Genomic DNA, 20915 nt, shown 5'->3' with positions numbered 1-20915 from the left:
CCACTAGTGTGCTTTCAAGAGGGATGTTTCTGCCCAGTTTCAAACTGAGGACCTTTCGCATGTCAGGCGAATGTGATGACCACGACACTACAGAAACCACTGTTAACAGATTTTTTGGGCTCACTCTCCAGCTTTTGCTCATTTTTGGCACTTGAAAATCATAGCTTTAAATCTGGCTAAGGAGTCTGACTTCTCAATCATTAGGATGAAAATTCTCACAACCCCACCAAAGTTCTCTTGTTTCTTACCATTTGAGGAACAGACTGTTGCTAACTAGGCATAATATGAAGAGTTTTACTTTATCTCTGTAGTTCTCTCATTGGCATATAGAGCATAACCTATTGCGCAAATTCTGTATGCTTGACATTGCCTTGCAAGGATTTTTTCTTTGCCATAGAATTGATGAAATTAACTTTTGAAATTCAGCTAATTAGCATAACCTCTGTTAGGAAACAAAATTAGAACACACTCACCACAGTTTATGCTTCCTTTTGTAATATTTGGAAAAACTGGCTTGAATTGTCTTCTCCCCATTAGGATGCAAAGTTCAAGCCCACCAACCATTGTTTACTTGTTTCATTTCCTTTGAGAGACAGAATGTTACTCTCTAGGAAGAGTTCAAGAGATTTCAACATCTATATCAATCAATAATTATACACCTCTTATGTCTGCCTGTATTTCTACATTCTGTTTTCCAGGTTTTGCCTCTGCCTCTATTCCAAACCACACCAGGTTTTCCAGTGAGCAGAGGACAACATAAAAGGAAGAGACAAAGCGCTTGGCTTAGATTTCATTGGAGAAGAGTGTGCTGTTGTTGGTTTTGACTTGTTAGATTTTGAGGTTATGTTTGGGGGACTTTATGACTTTGGATTTGCCCCTTGTTTGATTTCTGGATAATATATGTTTCTTGTGTCTTATATATATATTGTCCCGTATATAGTTACACACTGGTGGTAGGGAGTGGCTGCCATTTTGTTTGGGTGTGGGTTTCCCACAAAATGGGAAATCATGGAAGTCTTGGAGGCCTGCTCAGGACAAGAGGGAATTTTGCCAGAACGAGGTGGTCCTGTTGGTGTTGTGGTGAACCTGACACAGGGCATGTCAATGGTGGAAACCAGAGATGACACTGTAGTCGGCTCACACATAGAGCCTCACGTCATCCAGTTTCCTGGTGGTGACCAGATGCTGGATCTGAAGCTAAAGGAAATCGAGCTGGAAATCAGGAGGCAGGAACATGAGACAGTTACTGAGGGTGTGGGCCTTACAGCTGGAGGTTGCAAAGACAGATAAGGAGGCAGGTTAAGACTAGCCAAGTTATGGTTCTAATTTGCCCAAATAAATCTAGAATGGTTCAGCTCACTTTAATAACATTTGTAGATAAAAAAACATAAATGTACAGTTTCATGTCACTCAGCATTAAAAGAGAATTTCACACTCACCTTCAATTAGATGAAGTACAATGAAGAGAATACACAAACTGAGAAACATTGTCACTATGGAAACACCACTGACCTCCCAGCAGACACTGACAACTCTACACCCAGAACTTCACTACCATTGTGGACACACACTAACGCCAGAACTCTCTCAGCAGTACTTCAGTCCATCATTTTTTGTCCCGTCCAGCTTCAAGTGATCCACCATCGTCCCCGTCCCGAAGAAACCTCGACCCTCTGACCTCAATGACTACCGCCCTGTTGCCATCACATCAGTCGTGATGAAGTGCTTTGAAAAGCTAGTCAGAGACTTCATCACATCTTCACTGCCAGCCTCCATGGACCCACTGCAGTTTGCATACCGCCACAACCGCTCCACTGACGATGCAATTGCACATCTGCTCCACACTACACTGACTCACCTGGACGAAGGGAGGGGAAATTATGTTAAAATGCTGTTTGTCGACTACAGTTCAGCATTTAACACTGTCATCCCCTCCCTACTCACTACTAAGTTGGGGGATCTAGGAGTGCATACATCCCTGTGCAACTGGATCTCCAACTTCCTAACAGACAGGCCACAATCAGTACGGGTGGGCAACTGCACCTCATCCACCCTGACCCTCAGCACTGGAGCTCCTCAGGGTTGTGTCCTAAGCCCCCTGCTCTACTCACTGTACACCCACGACTGCACAGCCACTTCCAGCTCCACCATCATTGGCAAGTTTGCTGACGACACCGTTGTCATGGGTCTGATCTCGGACAACGACGAGAGGGCCTACCTGGAGGAGATTAAACACCTGGAAAACTGGTGCCAGGAAAATAATCTCCTCCTAAACATCAGTAAGACAAAGGAGCTGATCGTGGATTGCAGCAAGAAGCAGGAGCGGCACTACCAACCTGTGAGGATAAGTGGAACCACGGTGGAGAGAGTAGATAGTTTCAGGTACCTTGGTGTTCACATCTCGCAGGACCTGTCCTGGTCCCGCCATACCAACTCCCTGGGAAAGAAGGCTCGTCAGCGTCTTTACCACCTCAGACGCCTAAGAGACTTCAGACTGCCCTCCAAGGTACTGCGGAACTTCTACACCTGCACTATTGAGAGCATCCTCACGGGGAACATCACAGTCTGGTTTGGGAATAGCACCAAGCAGAACAGACAAGCACTCCAAAGGGTAGTGCGTTCAGCAGAGCGCATCACTCACACGGAACTTCCTGTCCTGCAGACCATCTACTACAAGCGGTGCCAGACCAAGGCCAGGAGGATTGTGAAGGACCCCACCCATCCCAACAATAGACTCTTCTCTCTGTTGAGGTCAGAGAGGCGCTTTCTTTCCCTGAAGACCAAGATAGAGAGACTGAAGAGGAGCTTCTTCCCACAGGCCATTCGGGCCCTGAATCAGGGAAACTGATAAACTGTGGGGACCACCACCACCATGTAACATAACTGTATAATTGTACATATATATATATATATATATATATTCAATTACCTTGTAACACAACTGTACATATGTTATGTTATTCCACAAAACGGGTCTGTACATTCTGTACATTGTGTACATATATACACAACCATATACCTTGTACATTGTGTATATAATCATAATATACATATATTGTACATACATTGTTAATATATTTTGTACATACATAGAATATATATATTTCTCTTTGCATATATATATATTTCACATATATAGAATATCTATATTTCTCTATGCACCCCTGTTTTCTTTCCTGTTTGGACAGAGCACTCTCAACCATTTCACTGCGAGTTATACTGTGTATGACTATGTATGTGACAAATAAACCAAACTTGAAACTTGAAACTTAATAAAACATCAGACCCTAATGTCCACCCAGCAGAGAGGAACTGAGAACAAATAAGGTTGGCCAGAGCTCTTACGTTCTTTAATGCTCTCATGAGCAGTTTTTTTTAGTCTCACAAAACTAAACCCAGTGCCACATGGGTCCTAGAAGACTTGCTGTTACTCTGTTATAACTTCACTTCACAGCGCATACACCCACCCTAACCCAGCTGCTGTCCCTGTGAAATGCACATGCATGGTGTGGCCACAGGATGGAGCTGTTTCCTGCACAAACCTGTTTCCTACTCTCACTGTGTTTTCTCTGCTTAGACTGACAGAGACTAGAAAGCACACACAGGCTTTCGCTGGTAATCCATAAACATGATTTGCTAGGGGTTCACACATTTTTCCCAAATTTCTAAATACAAATATTGTCATTTGCAGAACATAACATCTGGTCAAAATAACAAAATCGATGCAATGTTTACAGACCTCAAAAATGCAAAGAAAACAAGTTTACATTAATTTTTAAACAACACTAATAAAAAAAAAATAAAATAAATAATAATAATAATAATAATAATAATAATTCCAAAATCAATATTTAGTGGGATGACCCTGATTTTCAACCACAGCTTTCATGTGTGTTGGTTTGCTCTCCACCAGTCTCTCATTGCTCATTAAATTAGATTAAACAAGAGGTGATGACCCAGTCAGAACCTCATTAATTATATATTAACATGTGTGTGTGTGTGTGTGTGTGTGTGTGTGTGTGTGTGTGTGTGTGTGTGTGTGTGTGTGTGTGTGTGACCAAAAACATTTTTTGCAAAGTCACCTTTTGTGAATGAAACAAAGTGGAGAGAAAATTAAATCTCACAAGCATTCTCAGTAAGAAACACTGACAGCTCTTCACTGAGACCCACTACCACTGACTACAGAACACTCTGTGCACAGCTTCACTGGAAACACCCACAGTGTCGCCCCATTACAGAGGAGACGAGTTCACATCAGCTTGGTCAGAGCTCCTCTATATTTAACATTTATCAGCAGCTGTTTTGACATGTGCAAACCCACAGCCAGTGCCTTGTTGTTCTCTGAGCCCTGAGAACTCTTTCTGTTTCTTCTCCTGTACAGCATCGCTTCTCAGGTGCTGCATCTGTGAAACCTTTTACAAGAGCCACATGCATAATGTGACGGGAGTGACATGACAGAGGTGACATGAGAAACAGAAGAACTTTTCCTAACATTGTAAATGTGTCCTTTAGATCCTGCCAAGACCCCTTATATCAGAACTGACCAAACTCATCCCACCAGTGATAACATCTCTCTCAGTGAACCACTACTGTTAACATAAGCCATTCTCTCATCCATCAGTATCAACTCAGACATACATCATGCCTGTTCTTATACACATTATAGAGTGAGTGTGGATTTGCCATTGAAAACACCATGTAGCCTTCACCTAACTTTAGTGCATGTTTCCAACAGCAGGCCTTAGACCTTTGTTGCTCACTGTGTGAAACCATGACAACTAAAGCCACGACAAACACCCAGACCACAAATGGCACCTCTCTCTTCTATCGGCCTTACAAGCTACCGTCTGTCCTTAATGTATTATTAAACTTCTTTTTAAAGGTTGATGATGTAAAATCACTATGTTCTTAAAAAGTATTGGTAATAAAACACAAGAGTACTCAATGCATTTTCATGAGTCTTTATTTATAATTACTTATTTAGTTACCTGAAAAATTGCAATTAAGCTTATCAAAGCAATAAAGACAATACAAGAGAACAATTTGTAAAATTTGTAAAATATGTAAAAAATGAGATTTACACTGAGGTGGGATAGATGCCATACAACCCTTTTCTCTTTAACCAATTCGACAAAATGTCAGTAATGTTAAAAATAGTAAATGATTCCTCTGGTTCTTACAGTAGCAGCAGAACAGGAATGGTGATGTAAGTCAGGAATGAATGAGTGGACACTTCTGTGTGTAAACAAACCAATAATTGTTTTTTTTACATGTTTATATATTTATGTCTGTTTTGAATCTGTGTAGGTAAAGACATTATTTAATTACAATAATAATACACACATCAATGGAGAGGATAGTAATACAAGATAGATGTACAACTCAGTTGTGTCTTTGTGTGTTTGCATGAGCGAGAGAAGAGAAAGAGTGAGAGAGAGAGAGGACTGCATCCTGTGTCTGATGGTACCATGCACTGTGTGTGTGTGTGTGTGTGTGTGTGTGTGTGTATGTGTGTCTTTGTTTGGTGTTTTAGCCCATGTGGTTTATTTTGTTAATAAGAAAACATAACAGTATTCTTACCTTCAGCAGGGGCCCCTGTGCTGTGCTCACTGTGTCTGCCGGTAGGCTTTTGAGTGGATGTAGTCGCTGGTCTCGTCTGGCCAGTGATCACTGGAGTAGATTTTGTAGTTTTAATTGGAACCTCTGGAAAGAGAGAAGATTTCAGACCTGTGATGAGAATTCTGCATTTCTTACTACAGGACAGTCTTTGGTTTGGTTTAGTTTGGTTCATGCTGTAATGCTCACTAAGTCTTTACAGATTGGATACTGTACACATAAACTCAAAATACATTTCCTACAGGATTTTGCAACAAACCTGCACAGCATTCTCACTGTGTGAAGTATTCCTTCAGGAAATGTCCCTCAGTTCAGTTAGAACATCCTACATACAAGATATGATGAGTAAGAAAAAGGAAATATAATATTGACATATTGTTTAAAACAAAGCTTTTAAAACAAAGCTTTTAAAACAAAGGTTGTTGTAACGGTCTGAGTGGCGCAGAGCAAGGAGCAGGTCGTTCAGACTCCCTCGACAGTAATAGACGTTTATTGTGAAACACAGAACACAAGGGCAGTCACACAAACGGTGTAAATGTAGTACATAAAACATCATGAAACACGAACATTAACACTAACAAGCAACGATACACGTATGTTTAGGTTTAACGACAACACAGCGCACACCAACATCGCTTTAAATACACACAGATAATATACACTAAACCATCTGCAGGTGTGTGCTGACACCAGGGGTGTGGCTACAAACAAAACAATTACAGTAAATTCCTACTGCACGAGAGGGGCCGAACTACGTGAAACGGCAAAGCCTGGTGGCCACCCAACACAAGGCAGGCTAGGAACTGCCAACAAGGGAGAGCTCTCAGAAGGAGGGAGAAAGGCAGAGTCCATGCCTCTCTCAGGGCAGTCCACTAAGCTCCATATAATGAGGATGCACCTATAAACACACAAAAGGCACAGATATTCACAAACAGATGCACCTATAGACACACACATAAGGCGCTGTAATGCAGCACGCGCTGGCAGTGCAGGCTCTGGTGGCGTGTCCTTGGCCCCACTGGACACGCAGAGGTGCACGTCCGTCCAGGCTCCAAATGTGCTACTCCCTTTAATGGTCCTTCTTTTGCCAGCCACCCTAGGAGCGCCCCAGAGGCAGTCCATCCCCTGGGATTTGGGCAGACCCATCCAGTATTCCTGGCATGTCCACGGGAAGAGGAAGAACTTGGGCTTTTTCTTCACTTGCCAGGGACCTAGCCGACTCCACCATACCGCCGTCACCGCGGTCCCTGTGGAGCCCCTCTGCTCTCCTTGATCCTGGCTCGGTAGCCCAGGCCCCCCCAAGAAATTCCAAGGGGCGTTCCACTCCTTCTTCAGAGTGGCCGCAAACGCCGGTTGCAGTACTCTCCCCAAGATCCAGGGATCCCGACAGCAGCTTGGTACGTGCCTAAGCACTTCCCTCTAGGAAGTCAGTTTGCCGTCGAGAGAGTAGGCATCCTGTGGCAGTCAGTCGTTCTGTAACGGCCCGAGTGCCACAGGGCAAGGAGCAGGACGTTCAGACTCCCTCAAAGGTAATAGATGTTTATTGTGAAACACAGAAGACAAGTGGAAAGAGGAGCAGTTCGTGACAGTTGTTATACCTGTAGGTGAAGAGAGAGAGATCTGATTACAATCTCAGGACAGCTCAAAACTGCTTGTGAACTAAATTAAAACTGAAGATAGTTAAATTACCTGTAATGTCTTTACATCTTAACTAAACACATCAGAACTATGACCTCTTACCTTTATTTGGGGTCTCTGTGCTGTGTGTCCCTATAGATCTTTGATATGATGCTGTGGTTAAAGGTACTGATCTAGTCTGGACTTTGGTCACTGGAGTAGAGTTTGTAGGAAAAGTAGAGAGAGAGAGAGAGAGAGAGAGAGAGAGAAATTTCTGTATATCTTAAAACAGCATGCAAACTAAGTAAAAACTGCCAAAGTCTTATACCTGTGATGTCAAGTAGTACGCTCCTGAAGGGCTTACTGCTGATAACACATACATACACTTCTTGATCCTCCTCAGTCAGCTGTGATTTGCGTAGAGAGATATTTCCTGAGAATAACTGAGCCACTGAACTCTGCCTGTGTAATGCTGAGTCTGGTCAGTGGGGTAGATTTCTTTGTCTCTGAAGGTCCATTTAAGAGTGTGTGGTTTGGTGTGTAGTCCAGTCCTGGAGCAGGGCAATAGAACAGACTCTCTCACATGACCCTGTAGATTCATCTGTCCAGCTGTGGACGTGCAGTCAGTGGATCACACAGGAACCAAAGTAGATCATTATAGACACATAGCTCAAATAAACTGTCATGTAATCATAACAATCATGTGATTAAGAAGTACAACTCTATGGTGATCTTTAGAATGTTAATAGTGTTGACCTACAAGGAGATGGCAAAGACATTTGTCATGTATATTTAAAAAAAGCAACATACAGGTTAGGGTAAAATGAGTTTTGTTAAGTCAGTAAAAATACAGATCTAAATTGTTTTACCTCTAACAGTGAGTTGCATGTCTGTGTATTCAGTCCGATTAATATAACACCTGTAGTGTCCCTCATCCTCTTCAGTCAGGTGTGACATGAGTAGAGAGAGATTTCCTGGAGAGTGAGCAGTACCCAGCTGAACTCTGTTTCTGTACTGTTCACTCTCACTGGAGATCCCTGTGTATCTGGACTTTTCAAATTGATAGCAGGTGAAACTCTCAAGTCTGCTGTGTCGGTCAGTGCAGGAACAGGGCAGCAGTGCTGAGTCTCCTACATGTGCTTGGATATTTAATGTTCTTCTACTCTTTACCAGAGTGCAGCCTGCAGAAACACATAACAGTAAATTAAGATAATCAGGATAATCCTTTTGAAGCTTTATTGTGTATTTAAAACGAAGTCACAAAATGCAGGAGTGACCAATGATTATTTGTGAAGCAAACAATGAATCAAATTCTGACAAGATAAAAGAGAAGACTCAGTGACTCACACATAAATGTAAAGTTTCATATAAATGTACAGTTTCATGTCACTGAGCATTAAGAAAGAATTTCACACTCACCTTCAGTGGGATGAAGTGAAGAGAAGACACAAACTCAGCAGCATTGTCACTATGGAAACATCACTGACCTCCCAGTACACTGACAACTCTACACCCAGAACTCTACTACCACTGTGGACACACACTGACTCCAGAATTCAGTCCAGAACTCTCTTAGCAGCACTTCACTGAAGTCCACAAAGACTTCACTACGTCCCCCACAGTAATTGAGTGTCTTGTGAGTCCTGAGAACACCTGAGGTCTGTTTTTTCATTGTGTAGTTTCACAGAGCCCACAGGGCCCCTGGTGCCTCTGTTAACCAGACTTACATGTTGTGGTTTCAGTGTGGGGGTGTCTATGGGGGAAGAAAGAGGAGGCTTTCACCTGAAGGCTGAGAAGACCTCCTTGTTGACTACAAGCCATAACTAACTATGTTAAAGCAGCCATGTAACACAGCCAATCTACTGATGGACACGATCTGCATATGCTACTTATAGTGTAGCCATAACATATACACATAATACTTAAAACAGCTGGTTAAAACCACAAGGACTGAAACCATGACTAACAGCTCACACAGACCAGGTGTTTCTTTTTAAGAACAGGTCAGCTAGCACAGAGGTTTAAATCCAGTCATTGTGGCCCCCAGCAACATCATTATTTCTCATGTTCCTGTGCCTCATACACCTTCACTATGTCCCAATCACATTTCACCCCTTGACCCTACCACTTAGCCCTGCCCCTCCATATGCAGTGCTCGTGAGCAGGGGTAGTGTATCTGATAGAGGGCTAGGGTGCACTGTTAGGGCTTCAGGTCCCTCTAAACAGAGGGTTTTTAGAGTCACACTCCAAATTGAGCGTTAGGAGAAATTTCTCAGAATCCCTTGTGAATCATTAACAGAATGGATGCAGAAGCGAGGGGGAAGATTTCACCCACTACACCCACTACTAAGATTTAAATCTAATCATATAATGGTTTAAAAACATACTACTTTTAATATGCATGGTTTTAAATATGCCTATCTTTTACCTAATCCTAGAGATATGTAATAAGGTTTAGAAATCTGTTACAGGTCAAGTGTGTTTTCAGGTCCAGTGCAGACAATAAATCATACAAGATCAAATATACTTGAAAAATCACCTAAAATTCTGTCTCTAGAAAGAAACAGCTTAAAAAAATTTAGATCCCCTCTAAAATCCTCATTGTCAGACCTAGCTACCATATACTGTACATTCTTTATTTGGAGAACAGCATTTTGAAGTCTGATTTCTGACTCAGTTACCGCTCAAATGGTCAAACCACAACCGTATACATATTTTTACAAATATGGAACCTCCAGGTACTGGTTTAGAAGCAGTGTTAGTGTTAGTGAGGCGATAAGTATGATTTTGAACCCTGACAGACTCAGAGGGGCCAGGATGTTTCACTAACTGCTGTGATCAGATCATCATAGTGAATCAACATACAAGACAACACACTGGGAAAGAACTCCACATTGGGAAAGAACTTATGTATAAATTAGTCACAGGTCAGTCAGAGAGCTTAATGTACGTTTGTCACATTGCCACATCTGTTTAAGAATTACATTGTTCCACTTAAGTAATATGTGTATTGTCACATTGCCACATCTGTTTAAGAATTACATTGTTCCACTTAAGTAATATGTGTATAAAACACTGACAAATATCACCAACATCCCTAATATTATAACTTTCCCTGATTTGTGTGTTCGAAACTGCTATGACTGATTTGTCAAATCAAATGAAAACCCATTCAAGTCTCACTCAAAGCCTTTATTACCATTCAGATGCCTGAGTTTGTGTACATCTGTGATCACTGTGATGTCAGAAATAATCCAACAGTCTGTTTTCTTTTTCTCATATCTGGTGTAAGGGGACTGGACTAAGTCTGAAAGCAGCATTTTATTTTTAGTTTGTTTATAGCTAAACAAAGTCCCTTCTGTATGCCTGTTACTGACTAAACTAGCACGACCTTTAGCCTTTGATTGCTCTGAGATAATACAGAGATGTGACTATATATCTGTTGCTAATTGATATGAGAGATAATTCAGTAGCACTCCCATCGTACTGCTGACTAGACAATGGGGGAGACGTCTGACACTATGCAGTGGGGTCAGTTATCTTTCCCATGAACAAGATATTTAAGATGGGCAGTCTCTGCCGAGATCCCACCAAGTTTCCCAAAACAGATTGATCCCATAACAGAATGATTGCTTTAGTGTTCTTACCAAAACAAAAAGACATCAGAAAACCATTAGGTTTTTGCCCCAAAGATCCCTCAGACATCTAATGAGATGGCTTTAAACATTATTTTCCACACTCGTAATGTGAGACTCTAGAAATCACAGCGTATCTCTTAAAGTTTCTCCACATACCTTAGAAACAGCCACTTTGGCCCCCTTACTGATTCCAGAGAAGTCTGTGCTGTCTGAGAATGCATCAACTATTCCCATTTCCTTCAGAGTGTCCCCAAGGCCGGAGGAGGCAGAGACAGAGAACTTGGGCATAAACAAGTCCAAAGTGCTGGAAAACAGAGATGATCAGATAGGCAAATGCACTCTTACATGGAATAGCATAAGCAAAATCATTTATTTAAAATATTTTTGAAGTTGGTAACCTTGTCATGGATTAAAGGTTCTATTGTGGGTAATATTTCACATTCATAAGTGAAATTATATAAAAAGAAAATAATGAATTTCATGATACATTACGTTTTGTGGGCTTTGTCCTTCCAGTACTTGAGGTGATCCTTGCTGATGTGTTTCTCCACCTCCTCCATTTTTCCCTGGTCAGGCAGGACGATCATCATGGAGACATTTCCATTATATGACAGCATGATAACAGACGTAAAGTTGCCCTGGTCATAGTAGAAGTCATATTCACCATTTCTGTTCATCATATCCACAGACACTGTGGTGTTCTCATCCACATTAAAGTCACCTTTGCTGGTGTCCTCCACTTTAAAAGCCTCTTCCCATTTACCTGAGAGAATGAAATCCAAGACTGGTTACTGCAGTTCAGGTGAAATACATGAAAAATTATTTTAATCTCTAGTGGGTTCTACTTGTCTACTCTTACCTTTGAAATACATATAGTTGATGAGCATCATCACAGTGGCAGCATCCAGACTCTTGACCATATCAGTGATCATGTCCTTGGTCTTTTTGGCAATTAACTTGTTGATTTCTTGCACAGCGACTTCAGGTATGGAAAAGTCCACACTGATGGCTTCACCTTTGTAGAAATGCTGGATGTCTTTCAGAAACTTGTCTTCAGGATTGAAGCCTTTTTGTACAGCTGCAGCTCCTCCTATCTCCAACAGAGATCTACTTTCCGAGCTCTTTGTATGTCAGTGCCACTGACCTCTCTGAGAACCTTCACATGGCTTGAACGATTCCTCGCCATCGCAGCAAGTTTTGAAAGCTTTTTGAAAGCACACATTTGGCCACAAAGCACATTTCAGTCTCAGGTGTATGCATTTATATTTTAGTTATTTACCTCATATTTCAATTTAAGCCTGTATCATTAGCTCTGCTGTCATCATTTGTCATCGGGATCAGCTGCAAACTCTCTCTGAGCCTTTATGTGGTTTAAATGCACAGCAGTACTGTAGCATGACCTGATGGTGTAACATTTATTTGCCTTTACAAAGAAAAAACACATATAATTATATATTAAGATAATTAAGACAAGATTTTCTGTTTTATTAACTCCAAACATCTTTCACTGGTTAATGCTGGTTATAGTTTTTCCTTCTTGAATAAAGTGCATAGATCTTGTTGCATTTCTAGAATCATGCAAGGCAGATGCATGACTCACCAAACCCTCCACTGAGTCACCAATGTAAAGAGAAAGATCGAGACTCTACGGATCCACCTCGTTTGACTTGAGGAATTCCTGCTATGCCCAACGTAACTTAGCGTGTCAATCACACATAAGGTTAGAGTGACAATAGTCAGACATCTTAAATGACATCACATTAATATTAATCCAAATGGCGTGGAAAGAGAGATATGTTTTACAAAGGGTTGGTTGTCCACATGTATTTTTTTTTACTGCATCTCCTCACATCCCTCCTCTAATCAAGCCCTTAATACAGTTCTGGATTTTAAAATATGACTAAACGTGTGTAACTCGTGGAAGGTGGAGGGCGAACACACGTCCGTAGTACCATCGTCTCTGACATGCGAGTGAGCGGAATCAAAAACAGGAGAAAACAAACTATAGACAGAACAGTGAAAAGGAACAAGTTTAATAAACACCAGGTGAACACAATACAGGACAAAACCAAGGAACAAACAAAAGAAGAACAGGCTAATCAGGGTGAGGATGAACACTACGTAAATTAGGGAAATAAATATTTAAGGAAAGACAAACGGGAAAACAATGAAACATAAAACTAAGACAAGCGAGGGAAGAAGAAACAAGGAAGGGGAGCACACAGAACCGGCTACTTTAGCGAGACTAAAGATAAGAGACAAACACAGGTAACGGAACTAAAAGGAAAAGCACACAACACTATCGTATATGAAAATGGTAAAGAAACCTAAACAGAAACGAAGCAACGTGAGAACACCTGACGCGAAAAGAGAAAGCAACGTAGACGAGAGAACAGTGAGAAAGTACAATGGACGAGGGAACAGAATAAAACAGAGAGAGAGAGAGAGAGGGAGGGGATGGTGGGAAAACAAGGAAGTGGTTAGGTAGCCATGGAAACGGGCGGCGCTCTGGTCCATGAGCATGATATGCCAACCCATTATGTTTTACTGCCCCTCAAAGAAAGCAATCTAGATGTGGAGCTGTTGAAGTATATTGTTAATTTTATTCTAAAAGGGAGAACAGCATTGTGCACGCAGTGAATTTTGATTTTAAGTTCAGTTCCAGCTCACATGGAATTAAACCCCTTATATGTTTTATTTAGCACATGATTCTATTGGTAAGGGTATGAAGCTTGTCTCTGCAGTGCCTGGCATGACAGTATTACTGAGATTTCTTATGATCATGTTCTTAGCTAACCTACATACAAAGAGCCAAATGTTCAAATGTTGTGTCCAGTGTTCATTTGATCCCAAAGTTAGCTGAAGAGTATTTGTACTTTTTTTGCTATTCTAACAAGATAAGGCAAGCAGACTTAAGCTTGTGAGATTTTTTAATGACTTAGTACATTTGGTTTGGCACAAGTTCAGGACATGAGCTGAATAAACTGTTTTGTGAACTCTGATAGAATAAGAGGTCTGAGAGTTGGTACCAACTTCTGTGGAAAGTCCTTCATGATCAGCCAGCATACATGAAGAGCAAACAAACTGGAAGCTTGTGTCATTACATTTGTCTTCTTGACATTTCTGTTTTGTACATTTTCCAGTTCCACAGGATTCAGTGATACATGTTTATGAAATGATAAGAATTCGAGCAGGAATGCTAATGTTAGATGTGACTCTAATTTACCTATTACAGACCTCCCAGTGGAGCTGAGGAGTGCCTGATGGAGCTGATGTGTACCTGGTGGAGTTAAATTCTGCCTGGTGGAGTTATGGTGTACCTGGTGAAGATGAGGTCTGCCTGGTAGAGGTCCACCTGAGCTGCACATGGTGGATTTGAGGTGTGCCTTAATACTACTTTATTGAAGCACACACACAGTGTCACAGCATGTTTATATTTCCCCCTAAGATAATATAAGAGAAATTATAAACATTAACTTCCTGTCACACACTTAACCTTTTAGTTAACTGTTGGAAAATCTACTTACATTGTAAAACATTCCTTGATGACACTAAGCAATAAGTAGGAATCATTTTATTTTCCTTCCTGAAGGTACTAAGGAGATTAATCACACTGTGAACTGTTTGTCTTTTTTTCTAATTCACAGCCACAATCCACAGGAATATTTCCCCAGGACAATTTTAGCTTCAACAGTTTTTTGGGGAAGGATCAATCTGGCATTCTCTTGATTTTTGGTTAAGGTAACATTAGCTAATGTTACTCCCAGAGTGTCCTTTTTAGCAAGAGGAACCATATGAATCAAAATAATGATAACTCAGGATATGACATCATACACATCATAACTGATAATGTAACATCAGACTAATGACATCATCACATAATGTAAAGGCAACCTGGTGAATTTTATGTAGAATGTAACATATAGAATAAGAACTCTGAGTTGTGTTGATTGTGTAGCATTGACTTAAACTTTTTGAGATGTTGAGAAAGATACCTTGAGAGGAATGTTAGCACTGAATATATGTTTAGCACACAATCTTTAGTAAATCCTTCATACAAAACTGGAAACTGAACAGCAAACTCAACAACAAAAAAAGAACTAAGATTTACTAAATGGCCCTGTTTGTGTCTGTAATTTCAGCACTATGGGCAGCAGGCAGGCTGTCGAGGACTTCAGAACTCTCTCAGAAGTGCTTTGCTTTACTTAATAATACCTTTGTGCATAAGGGACTCAGTCTCTCTTACAGAGTAACTGTAAGGAGAGTGAGCCCTCTGAGTGAGCGCATGGTCACACACACTTTCTTTAGTTCTTCTACACCCTTGTGGTTTCCCTGACCCCCCCGCTGTTCCTCAAGTGCTCCTTTCCTGGACGACAGCCAACTCACTCTTTCCATCACATTTGACAGCTGTAATCACGCATATGGTTCCTGTTATTCAGCTCTTGTGTTCTGTCCTCTCAGAGCAAGAGACACACCAAAGTTTAGCAATTATAAAACTCAGACAGATGGATAAAGGGTTCAGGAAATTGAGAACAGGTTTGTGCTGTGTCAACAGTGGACACAGTGGAGTTAAATAACGCATTGAAATATTATCTTCTGCCTGAGCTGTGATTGATTTCCATAGTTGCACCACATCAATGAATACAGATGCATGCGTTCTTTCACAGGTGAAGAATGTACGAAAAAGGGAGGAAGCGTCATTTTCTGTCTGAAGAGTCAGACAAAGCAAACAAAGAGAAATACAGTGCCATGTAGGCCCAGGGCACAGTGAGTCCTCAAGATGACACTGTTTCTCCTGGTGAGGCCAAGTTTTCTGTCAGATAGTATAGTGGACAACATATATTCTACATAGTGCAGCTTTCACTTTATTTGGAAAATTTATTCCATGATTATAGACATTTAGTTAATAGTCTATAGACATTTTAGGTCATTTTAGCTTTCACTTTAATTGGACAGTCCAGTCTTTTGCTGTAGATGTTTAGACGACAGTCTATATAACATCAGTTTGTTTCAAGTGCTAATAAAATTTCACTAGTCCAATTGATACCTGTACATATTTAAGAGTCAGGTAACATGTAAGACATGATCAGGTGTTGTACTGTTTACCAATTAAGAGTTATGATATTAATTTTATTTTACAATTCCCTTTGGATCCATATATAAAACATTAAATAAATGCATTTGTTTTTGTCTACAAACTCACAGACCCTGTGCCCCAGGTCGTCTTTCTGTTTCTAGTAAAGTGGGTTGTGAGTATATAAAAGTATGTGTGTTATTTATAATCCATGCTGTAGTATTAGATATGATCTGAAAACGTATTGTAAAAGTTGATAAATTCCATAATTCTGGTAGTTATTTTTATCAGGCGGATTTTACAGTTATATCTAATTATATATATATATATATATATATATATATATATATATATATATATATATATATATATATATATATATATATATCACAGATATCTATGCACTAAGACAAATAATCAAATAATCAGAGTAAGTAATCATTACGTGGTGACAGAGTAAATGTTACTTTAACCAAATAAATCTTGGTGGTAACAGTACAGTGCAATTTTCATTAGTGTAATGGATCATTATGCCTTTGTAGGGGGATTAGTCACTGCATTTATTCACCCCTACTCATAATTAAGACAATAGAGTCAGAATGTAGGAGAATCAACAGACTTCTTATGAGTTTACATGTAGAAAAAATTCAAACCAACAATTAAGTTACAATCCAGTAAAAACTGCAATTTAATATTTTACCACTAGGTGGACCCATGCTACAAATTTTACATAAATCATATGGCAACACTAGGACTATAAAAATGACAAAGTTCTTATTAAGACTGATTTATAGAAAGAAAAATGTCAAATTTTCCTTCTACAAGACGAATGTATTTTTTTTATTTACATAATTCACACCTTTAACCTCAGCATTATTACATGGACCAAGAAAAGGCTTTTGATATGCAGAAGTTGAACGCAACAGTACATTTGTGGTGTGAGCAGAGTTCACATCTCTAGTGGTGGAGCGACATTCTTATAGAGTGAAGACCATCTTTTGACCAGCAAACACATCTCTCCTGCAAACTAATTACCCATCAAATTTGAAATGGAAACACACTACTCAAGCTGAAAATGTGCAATTAAAATTCACCCTGACTTATGTTTCATGCACTGCATTGTGGGTAAAAAATAATGCTCTGAAATTAAATGCTCCTTTAAACAACTGTTCACACTTTTTTTAATGTCTCAGGTAGCCAGTTCTGTGGCTGCTGTAATTCCACCTGCTATTTTCATTAATAATCATTTGAAGTACTTTGGGCGCCATAGTGAAATGAACTGACCAAACAGTAGTGAGGGAGGTTATGTTGGATCTCACCCCCTGAGCTTCTACATCGTGTCTCTATGACAAAGGACGGAGCCACTTAACTAAGAATGAGACCGTCCTCACTGACAATTTGAGAATATCTGCTAGATCACGGAATGATAAAGAAGAAAGAGGACATACCACACGACAACTTACAAAACCTCCCGCATCTCTATATTTGGTGTGTGTGTTGTGTTGAGGTTAGTTCGTCAGAACTTCATTTGAATACACTTCCTCTCCACTGTAAGTCTAGTTGTCAGATCATTCAGTAGACTGTATTGAAGAGTGTGTGTATGGTGTATATCAGAAGTCCTGCTGTAGCTGTATTTAGTGTGTTTGGAACTCAGTAAGAATGCAGGTGTGTATTTATCTGCTTCTTGTGCTCCATGCTGCTGATGGTGAGTGTGACTTTCTCTCTAATTCTGTAGATGATCAAATATCTACTCAGTAGCTACTTTATAAGTAACACATGGCCGTATTAAATATATTTATTTATTTCATTCCATTGGGGGTGCCAGTGATGACCTCTCAACCCTGGCCTGGTAGCAGAGGCCTGACACATGTGGCCTCAGATTCTGTTCTGCTGACACTGTTTTCATATTTGTGTTACATACCGCTCTAGCTCTGACTCTTCACTCTGTGTGTGTGTGTGTGTGTGTCAGAAGATCCTGCGTTCAGTCTCCACTACTGCCAAGTTGCCATTGTTGGGCACTTCAGCAAGACCCTTAGCCCTCATTTGCTCAAGTTGTACTCAGTCATAAGTATAAGTTGCTTTAGATAAAAGTGTCACATAAATGTAAAACTCACTGTTTAGATTTTGCATGAATTCATAGTGCTTATTTGCTCCTGTGAACTTGAATATTCAGCCTGGTGACAAACTGCATGCTTGAACAAGTCAGAATACCACAGACCAAAGGAGGGAGGGAGGACAAATTTGAACAAGTGAAAGTAGGAAGAGGGAAGTGTGTGTGAGCTGAAGTGTTTGTCTCGGTTTCAGTTCTCATGTGTTCACTCACTCACTCACGCCACAGTCCGAAAAACAGTGTGTGTAGGTATGACAGGCTTTGTTGAGGAGCACTCAGATAGTTCTTCATGTAGTCAGTGATGTCTCACTCCTGCTGCAGGGACATCACACGTACAGTAAGACAGTCACAGATCAGCACTAAAGAGGATAGAGGAGGACAGCACACGACATACACACACGTACAACAGATGAGTGTGTGTGGGGGTACTCAAGGCAAATATACACATGCACTGCAGACCTGTGTGTGTGTGTGTGTGTGTGTGTGTAATTAATGTGTAATTAAAATGTCAACACAAAACTTATTCAATTTAACATTCTGGAAGTTATCTTTTCCAGGTGCACTTTAGTTATAAAATCCTGTCAAAACCAGAATCTAACGTTTTACCACTAGGTGGACCTTAAATTATATGGAAACACTGGGGGGAAAAAAAGCAATATATTTCTTATTAAGACTGATGTAATTTCTTTAAAAACAATTTAAATTAACTCGTTTTCCTTCTATAAGATTGATGTATTTTTTTAAATTATTATTGTGATAAAGACACGAGTTAAATAATTCACGAGTTAAATAATTCAACCAGCACATCATTGTAGGTAAGAAAAGACTTTTGATATGCAGAAGCTGAAAGCAACAGTACATTTGTGGTGTGAGTAGAGTTCACATCTCTAGTGGTGGAGTGACAGTGTTGCACAGCGTGGACCAGTTTTTGGCCAACAAACATTTCCCAAATATGTTCCATCAAATGTGAAACTGAACCTCACTAAACAACTGAACATGCGCAGTTCAAATCAGCTGAGAATTACCTGTCTTGCAGTGCATTATGGGTAAAACATGCCCTGATATTACAACGCTACTTTATAAGTTTGTTCAACATGTCGTACAAATCTCAAATATTCAGTACTTTGGCTGCTGTAATTCCACCTGGGTTTTTATTGTATAATAATAAAAGATCCATTTGGTCATATGCAAGTTTGACTGATGAGGAATAAAGAGGATGTACCAAATGAAGACTTACAAATTTATCGCTGTGTGTATCTTGCGGACAGAAGTACGTCAGAGTTTCCTCTGAATACACTTTCTCTCCACTATAAGTGTAGCTGTGAAGTCATTCAGTAGACTGTATTGAAGAGTGTGTACGGTGTGTATCAGCAGTCCTGCTGTAGCTGTGTGTAGTGTGTGTGTAACTCAGTAAGAATGCAGGTGTGTGTTTATCTGCTCCTTGTGCTCCACGCTGCTGATGGTGAGTGTTACCTTCTCTCTACAGGTGTTGTCATCCTCATACATTCATTTGCACAAAGGTATTTATATCTGGGATCAACAGAGAGTAGCAGCTCACCACTTACCCCAGATCCGGTCTATCGACCAAGAAATTTTGCCTCTTTAGTTTAGAACAAAAGCTGTTAAATGCTAACGTTGCTAACAAACACTGGAGGTCAACAGCAACTCAAATATAGCCTTCGTAAATCCATGCCCACAAACTTCTCTCAAGCCGGTCAAACCGCATCCAAGTGTTAATAAATGTCTCCCAGACTAGTCGGTGTGTTGTATAACTCACTGTGAACTAGACAAGTGAAGAAACATCACCGGGACGCGACCTGGATGAGGTTTGAGGACATGTAGCTTGATATCTGACTTATTTACAAATCCTATTAGGTATCGTTGCTGTTGGCTTCCAGTGTTTGTTAGCAATGTTAGCAGCTTTTGTTCTAAACTAAAGGAGTAAAATATGGACTCCAAATATGTCTTGTCCACCCAGGTTAAGGGAGAATAAAGTAAATTTGTTGACTTTATTTGTTAAGTGGGACTGAAATCTGCGCTGTGGTTCGGTCCACTAGAGAGGAACCGGTGCTAATTACTTGCGAATTGCTAATTACTTACTTCAGACCAGCATAAGGTAGGAATTGTAGGAACATTACTAAGACTGACAAAATTAAGACAGAGTATTATGACTCTAACTAGGAAAATTTCGGTCTATAAGTTTGTACTTTTATAAAACTTTAATATATATATATATGTATGTAAAATGTGCTCAGTTGTTTATTTCTGTTTGTGTTATTTATTCCTCACTTGTTCATTCTGTGTATGATGCAGTTCTTGTCTACTACCCACTTCTGTATCCAGCTGCCTATGACAGAGGTCACACCTCATTGTGGTTGATTGTATATGTGCTACAGTATTTTACATGTGGTGTATGATGTGTGTGTTTGGTGCTTCTGTGTGTTTTTCCAAGTGGGGAGTAGGTGGGTGTTTGGGGGAGAGACTACAGAGGATTCTGATCTCATGAGTGTTGGCATACAAAATGTCACACGCTTTATGAAAAGCAAACACTTCATCCAAAACTATTTCCAAAATGATATTTTTACATCAAGCATCTATACAAATATAAAATGTATGGCTTATTCTGCATGGCAACTACACACTGATATGATAAATGGAAAACACTACTAGCTTGTGTTTTTTAAGTTTCCACTGTGCAGAGCACAGCAGTCTGCTGTAAAGGTCTGTCATAGTACTCACACATACATCTATTTTCACAGATATACAGACTATGTATGTATATTCAGTACATACACACCATAAAGTAAAACACAATTACAAGGGGAAAGTAAAATTTTTTGCATGAACATTACTGCAACAC

The 20915-nt window shown here is 40.1% G+C and overlaps 1 protein-coding gene and 1 non-coding gene across 2 annotated transcripts; both read right to left on the bottom strand.

Annotated features, from left to right (window-relative positions):
* Window positions 1–24: 24 nt before the first annotated feature.
* Window positions 25–97, bottom strand: trnav-aac. The gene has a single exon. It is a non-coding gene; the product is annotated as a tRNA-Val (tRNA).
* Window positions 98–8388: 8291 nt separating this feature from the next.
* LOC118241852 (alpha-1-antitrypsin homolog) lies at window positions 8389–14239 on the bottom strand. The gene is made up of 5 exons (XM_035529163.1): window positions 14192–14239; window positions 11731–11992; window positions 11364–11634; window positions 11028–11175; window positions 8389–8414 (listed from the first exon to the last, which is right to left on the bottom strand). Exons 1-5 carry the CDS (start codon window positions 14237–14239, stop codon window positions 8400–8402), a joined length of 744 nt encoding a protein of 247 aa, XP_035385056.1. The 3' UTR covers window positions 8389–8399.
* Window positions 14240–20915: the final 6676 nt, after the last annotated feature.

Source organism: Electrophorus electricus, chromosome 8, assembly GCF_013358815.1.
Source record: "Electrophorus electricus isolate fEleEle1 chromosome 8, fEleEle1.pri, whole genome shotgun sequence".
Taxonomy (NCBI): domain Eukaryota; kingdom Metazoa; phylum Chordata; class Actinopteri; order Gymnotiformes; family Gymnotidae; genus Electrophorus; species Electrophorus electricus.
The sequence above is the reverse complement of the archived record's forward strand: the minus strand, read 5'-3'. Positions and strand labels throughout refer to the sequence as shown.